Raw genomic sequence first — 7,322 nt, 5'->3', positions numbered from 1 at the left:
GGTTTGAGTTAAAACGGGCTGACCCGTTAAAATATAATTGCTTAACAGGTTGATAACGGGTCAACCCGTTATGACACGTTAAGAAAGACTAAATTACAATTATACTCTTATATCTAAAAGCAAAATTGTTAGAATTTCAATTTCGACATTTTTCTTATTTGGATTGTAATTTTAAACTTGTAGTTAGCTTTATAGTTTCTATAAATATTGTGATTTTAAAATTTATATAAAATTATGTTAAATTTAATCAGGTCAAACTCGTTAATTTCAGATTTATTCAATCCATTTATATAAACAGTTTGAAACGAATCGTATTATATCGTGATAACTTATTTCATAATATTCACTAATGGGTCAAGATGGGTTGACACGACGTGACCCGTTATATTAATAGGTCGTGTTAGGGTTTAAGATTTTGACACGATAAGTTTAACGGGTCGGGTTAAGGTTGAGCTATATAGTATAATATACATGTTTTGACATGACATAAACACGACTCGTTAACACGATTTGACACTCTTTAAGAAAGCTATGGGTGGTGAACAAAAATAGAGATGAAATTATCATAGGGTAGGTGGAGTAAGCAGGTAAAGAGGAACTGGGTGCTCGGGATGGGGAAGAATAGAGAGAAATGGAGAAGGAAAGAACTCGGGAGGGAGGGGAGAATAAAACTTTCGTGTAATTTTAGCACCCCAGACATTCTTTGAGCATTGCAATAGGTCGACAACATTTCTCAATGAAATATTTAATTGCAAATATGGAAATTAGGGGACCACCCACCGATCGGCGTTCGAGTTAAAAATATAGGAACCGACGTCGACCGGTTCGATTCGCGGTTTGACTTAGGAAAAACCGCTAAACCGGCCGACGTCTGTATAACTTTTTTTTTTCCTACTTGTGAAGAACCGACGCCGTTTCACTCATTAAAGTGAAAACGGCGTCGTTTAATACCCTCGGATGGCAAAAAAATTTAGTGGAACGGCACCGTTTGGCTTAAACCAACTCGCCGTTGCAAAATAGCATTAAACCAACTCGCCCCCTTCCTTCTTCGTCGTCTTCTTCGTCGAGCTCTAGGGTTTCGTCTAGTCTAGAGCTTCGTCGCACTCCCGTGGCAAAGTCGTAGACGCTGCTCCTTCGTCCCAGACGACGCCGACGGCGAACCGAAGACCGCCCCGATGCTAGTCGAGACCGATGGAATCGGTTCTCTCTCCCCCAGTCGATCGGTTTCAGCCGGTTGTAAGCAATGTTTTCCCACGTCGGTGGGGTTTCGGTTTGACACCAAAACTGACGCCAATGCATCGGTTTACACCCCTAGCAATAGGTGGTTTTCTTGTAGTTTCTTTTTTTTTGGGGGGGGGGAGTTGATGGTTTTAGTAATTTGAGATGTAATTTGAAAATGTAAAATGAAATTTTGCTATACTGCTATATTTTTTCCATGTGTTGGAGAAATTGGTACTGACTTTTTTTTCTCACTAGAAAATTTATATTATTAATATATAAAAAGATAAAGGAATATTGAATACTGATGAACTAAATAAGGAATTTGAAAAACAAGCAAATATATTCCCTTTTGCAAGATTATGATTGTAATGACTTGAAGAAAATCCAAATTGGATTTATGGTTCACATGGACTAGTTAAGATCACAATTGGTCGGGAAATTCTTTATCGGGGCTATGCACTCCTATAATTAGTCAGGATGTTGGTCCCGAACACCCCGTGCCAATAAAGAAAAAAAGATCACAATTGACACTTGCTATAATCATTATAAAAGAAAAACTTCTCCTTCCTAGAATGTAAAATCCCATTCACCACCCAGATATACTCTATCACAATCTCCACCTAAAATTTATATATCCTTGTAAGGCCATTCAATAAATGCAGCAGCAAAACTCAACTATCTCATACTTTTAAATACTATTGACTATGTTGCCATTTATAACAACTAGAGGAAAGTTCCAATCACATTTCAAGTCTATACTCTATAAAAACTAGCCAAAGATATAATTGGAATCTCTTGAGATTATTATAAAGGTCAAAGTGTAGAAACTTCTTCCTTTCAAGCAAGGCAGGTTCCTATCTACTACCCTTCTATACTCAAGTTATTCAATAACATGGTTTGGTGATTGAAGGAATTTAAAAATTCATGCCACAAAACTATGATTGCAAAACGAATCTAACATATTTTATGGCATATTCAAGGACCAACTATTGTTAAAGAGTGTACGAATTGAGATTTTCATGAAATATGACAATTAGAGATTGATTTTTATGGATTGAGAGTGATAAAAATCATTATTACATCGGCCATGAAATGTAACTATTCACCATAAAGAGGGATTAAAGATGGGGGTAACAGGTCAAGTCCATGCATGCAAATGATGCCCGAGCCGAGATGGTCGGTACAAAGAATTCTTGCAGCCACTTCAATTGATCAAATGACAAAGTCATAACTGAGTTGAGAAAATGCAGAAGAGGAGAGTGCCGATGTTGATTATGTACTGGCTAAGCATTTCCAGGTCACACAGTACACCAAAAAGAATTGGATAGAAGGTGTACAACTTCAATGGGTGTCGATCTTGTAGTCGGGATGATATCACCCCATCACACATCCACCTAGTACGTCCATTGCAATAAGTGAAAAAAAATAAGGAGAGAAGGGTTAGAACCAACAATGATCAGTGTTCAATATGTTAATTCTTACAAATTATGCATATCCATTTTGTTTGGTTTTTATAAAAGGGAAAAGAAAATTTCCCCTTTTCTAGTTTCTAGTGAGAAATTATAAACTTGGAATTTACTTGATAAGTTTCTAACGTTTCAGTATGTTGTTAGAATTCAAATCTGTGATGAATGTGTTGTGTAAACAAGTAAAATGAAGAGCAGAATGTACATACAATTAGCCCCCCTTTCAATCACTTTACATCCTTCCATACCTTTAAAACACAACAGTCTTGTTTTGTTCATAAGGTAAAACTCGCAGCTCGCAGTATGATTTTATAGCCTTAGCAAGGCATTGTTTCTCAAGGTTCTCTGATTTCTGCACAAAAGTCTGCAAGTTATCTCTGTGGGACACTCTCTCAACCTGCAACAGAAACTTGGATGTATTTTGAGTTGTTCATAATGGGACAGAAATCATGTCTATACAGGTTACACACGCACACACATTATTTGTCCACCAAATACTGCAGAGGAACTTATGTGAAGTACTCTACTATTTCTTTTGCACCTTTGTGTTAAGGTTCCATTATAATTTGACACACTAGAATTTTCCTGGAAAGAATATTATGAGAGATAGTAACTGAGACAAGAACCCTCGAGTGTACATCATTTAGTCAAGCAATTAATTTTACATTCTGGCTAGGACGATTATCATTCCTAAAACTTGCACAAAAAAATACTGTACTTCTTTGGCATGAACTTAAAATATTCTCAAAGCCTCAACAATATGCAACATTGGCTAGGTGCGTCAGAGAGCTAGTTGCTTTCATATCTGACCACCCTTAGGTGACTTTTTCCTATCCTAAGTTCAGGTAATAACTGTGAAATTCAATGAAGTAGGTTCTAAGTATGAAGCTTGACTAGCCAACCTCCAGAAAAAGGGATCCAGTATTCTTCAGTTTTATATGAAAATCAAAATAGAAAATGGATGTTAACAAATAGCTTAAACAAGTCAATAATAACCACCAATTATTATCATCCACAATCATAGAATCACCATTTTAAGCTTTAGAAGACAGTCATAGAGTAAATGGAAGCAATAATTGCTGAAAACATTCCCAAAATCACCATCTGTTCAATAATAGGCCCTGCATCGAGTTCTTCAGTCACAAAGTGGCTTGTTGCACCAATCAGTTTCACACCTGCGTCAAAAGCCTGCCAACATATTCCAGTAAATTAAACAAGAATAGACAATTAGTATGCATAAATTGATTGGAAGGGTGACAGAATATATAACCTATGAACAGGTAATGAAACAACCTGTTTAGATGGATTCCCGCCCTTGAATGATGGCAAAAGGCCATGGTGAATGTTTATTATATCCTTTCCATAGCTCTTCAAGAAATTACCAGATAGTATCTGCAAAGAGAAACTTCAAATATCATATTGATCATTCAATTACATCTCCCTCTCAGTTTCTGTTTCTTTCCCTTTCGGAGAAAATTAGCACTAATAAAAGCGCACACGAAAATTAAAAACAAAAAAACCCATTTATTAACAATATTCTCAATTATTAGAAAAGAAATACTTTAGACACAAAGGGATTACACAAATATAAACCCATAAAGTGACATGACTTGATGTAGTACGTTAGATTGCTTTTATTATAAAGTAGATCTAATGGAACACATGAAGTCACATCACTTTGTGGGTTTACTTTTTTGTAAACGCTTTATTAGAATAATTCTATAGATAACAGAGTGAAAGCCTAGAACCACAAATTTTGGCTTACCTGCATGTACCTAGCAAGTACTAAAAAATGAGTATTCCGAACCAATTCCAAGATGTCCCCTTCTCGTTTATTCTCTTTGGTTGTGCGTAAATAATGATAAGGAATACCATGCCTTTCAAGAAAACGAATCACATGGGTGTTTGAACCTCTATCATGATTGCTGTTGAGAAAAATATATCAAGACCAAATCAACTTGAAAATGATACAATAAAAGGGTGGCCGTCCTGAAACTTCACCTTATCACACAAGTTATATCTAGCGGAAGTCTTCCATCCTGCCATCCATGTAACAAATCAACCAGACAATGGTCCTGCAGCAAGGCAAAGGCAGCTTAATTTTGCATAAGATTAGCTCAAGTTACACTAAAAATGACAACATATACCTGCTTTGAAGCGAGGACAGCAATCTTGTATTTGGAGTCCAGAGCTGGCACCCGGACAACAGATCTCATAGCATTGAACATTTTTGATAGCTTAACAAAATCTTCATCCATTTGCTCCCGAGGCCATTTAACAGGATCAAAAATAAACTCACTGCCAAGTTGCATACATTATTTAGTAACAGTACCAAAAATAAACCCACTGCCATGTTGCACAAAATGTTCAGCTCAACCCATGAGAGTCTAGTCGCCAAACAACATTGAATTCTTGGCAAACCACTACCTGTGGGATAGCATCCCACCATCAACCTCTGATACGTATCGAGCCATTTAAAACCAGTGTTCAACATCCAAATAGAAGCAATCCAGCCGTTCACCCACAAGAATCAAAACCAATTTTTCATTAGAACATGTGTACTGTTACCGACATTCACTTTTTTCCAACACAAAGTCAAGAACTACTGTAGAACATTACCAAACAACTGACAAAATGCTTTCTTTTCTGTTTCTGCATTTTATCAAACTACTTAACGTACCCGCAAGAAGCAATTCACTATATAAACCAGACCGAACTAACATACTGGAAAGTTAACTAAAAGATAAACAATAGCAAAATGATCAAACAGACCCAGAAAAAGTACCTTCTGGAATAGAACACGCGCTTGTTTTCGGGTACAAAAACATCCGCGCCGAGTATATTCCCTCCTCTACTAGCTATACAATCCGATAGCTTCGCAACAATCCCGACCGCATCCTATTACACAATCAATTCACGTCCCATCTCAGAAGCTCAAGACTTAACCAAACGTATTGAATAAGAAAAACCATGGGTAGCTGGTTTTTAAATCATGCCCCGTTTGGTTTTGGAAGAAGTTGCAGAGTCGCGGTAGTAGCTGTGAAACTAAAATTTTTATTTTTACCGTTCTACTAGTTTTTAAATTCCTGGTATTATCTGAAATCAAAAGGGACAATGGGGGGGAGGGAATTTCACAGAGAGAGAGAGATTACAGGGCACTGGAAGACGTGGATTCCATGGCTAAGAGTAGATGGTGTTGAGGAATCGAGAGAGTCGCCCGGGAATCTGAAGGATTTGAAGGACCTGTTTGCAAATCCAATAAGTTGGGGGAGGCTCGCAGAAGCTCGTCGCATCAGAGCCATTCTCTCTCTCCCCCTCTCTCCCTATCTCCAATGCAATGTCTTCTTAGCAGTTAGCAGTTGAACATCCACATACCAATCTCGGTGCTCTTGCCACACAAACACGATTTGAAGCTTACGTTGTACCCCCTTGATGTCGTTGTTGAGTGGCCGTTGATACCTTGGAGCAAAGATTCTGATTTCTGAAGAATGTCAAGGAGTGGGCTTTTCTTAACAGGAAATACTCTATCGAGTGGACAAAAATAATACCACAAATACATATGGTTTGATCTGATTAGGAAAATTATTTTATTATAAAGTAATTAATTTTTTTATAAAATAATTAAATAAAATTATGCTAATTTATACAATTATTTTATATAATTTATTTATGAATGAACCGTGGGTGTAGCACGAGAATGGTTTTTGAGAAAAGAAATTGTTCTTTATTTTTTTGTTCATTTTTTTCATATCTTATTTTTTTAAAAAAAATCACAACATTATTAAAAAAATATACTTTCTTAATTAATAAATTAAAAAAATATTGGAATTCATACTCGGTGGAGTATCGTTTCCCTTTATGAATATTGAATATAACAGTATTCTTTCTTTAATTTGGGTTGAATTAAAAAAAAAAAAAAACATGAGTCCAATATGAAATTCAGTACTAAAGTTCTCCCCAGAATAGCCCATATATATCAGGAAATTCTATAACTGCCAATAGTCTCTTAAAAAAAACTGCGAACAGTGGGATAACTGCAATAAAAATGTAAAAAAAAATGGTAAATTTATAACTGTCTTATAATTATTTTATGATTTTATTTAAACGGAAACAATTATGTAAAATTAAAATTATTAAAATAGATAAATTTTTTAGTCTCAAAAAGATTTTATAAAAATAAACTTAAAAATTGACATAATTTAAAGTAATATATTAGATTGTAAAATTATTTTATTATAAAATAGATTTGAACTATTGTTAATTTATAAATTTACTTTCATGATTTATTTCTACGAGGCAATATTTCTGTTCACAATAAGGAAAAAATGTCATTTTTTACATAATAAGGTTGTCATGTGTTTTTTCTTATGAAAACAGTACTCCCACCAAATAATATCATCGATTTTTTGTTTCAATTTCTCTCTTTTTTAACTTAATAATTAAAGAAAGTTTTTAATAAATTTTTAATTTTTAAAATTTTTTAAAAAATATTTAAAAAATATTAAAAAAAAACACAATAAAAAACTATTTGACTGATCTATGGGTTCTCAGTATCTATGTGGGTATAGCATCACCCTTTTTGTTAAGGGAGGGCTACCAGTCGGATGGGTGTAAAATGAAGTTACACACCTACTA

General features: G+C 35.0%; 1 protein-coding gene across 4 annotated transcripts; it reads right to left on the bottom strand.

Annotated features, from left to right (window-relative positions):
• Nucleotides 1-2,235: 2,235 nt before the first annotated feature.
• Nucleotides 2,236-6,214, bottom strand: LOC122290403 (formyltetrahydrofolate deformylase 1, mitochondrial-like). Of its 4 annotated transcripts, XM_043098056.1 has the most exons (10): nucleotides 5,840-5,984; nucleotides 5,473-5,585; nucleotides 5,115-5,142; nucleotides 4,835-4,985; nucleotides 4,689-4,762; nucleotides 4,453-4,612; nucleotides 3,981-4,079; nucleotides 3,789-3,875; nucleotides 2,936-3,084; nucleotides 2,236-2,615 (listed from the first exon to the last, which is right to left on the bottom strand). In XM_043098056.1, exons 2-9 carry the CDS (start codon nucleotides 5,513-5,515, stop codon nucleotides 2,938-2,940), a joined length of 789 nt encoding a protein of 262 aa, XP_042953990.1. In that variant the 5' UTR covers nucleotides 5,516-5,585; nucleotides 5,840-5,984; the 3' UTR covers nucleotides 2,236-2,615; nucleotides 2,936-2,937. The 4 variants fall into 4 exon arrangements, with proteins under 4 accessions (XP_042953990.1, XP_042953988.1, XP_042953987.1 ...); XM_043098054.1 differs by lacking the exon at nucleotides 5,115-5,142 and having other exon boundaries at nucleotides 2,897-3,084; nucleotides 5,840-6,213; XM_043098053.1 differs by lacking the exon at nucleotides 5,115-5,142 and having other exon boundaries at nucleotides 5,840-6,212.
• Between the last annotated feature and the right edge of the window lie 1,108 nt (nucleotides 6,215-7,322).

The sequence above is a fragment of the Carya illinoinensis genome, chromosome 12, assembly GCF_018687715.1.
Source record: "Carya illinoinensis cultivar Pawnee chromosome 12, C.illinoinensisPawnee_v1, whole genome shotgun sequence".
In the NCBI taxonomy this organism is placed as follows: domain Eukaryota; kingdom Viridiplantae; phylum Streptophyta; class Magnoliopsida; order Fagales; family Juglandaceae; genus Carya; species Carya illinoinensis.
Note: the sequence above shows the minus strand (reverse complement) of the source record. Positions and strands in the feature narration are given on the sequence as shown.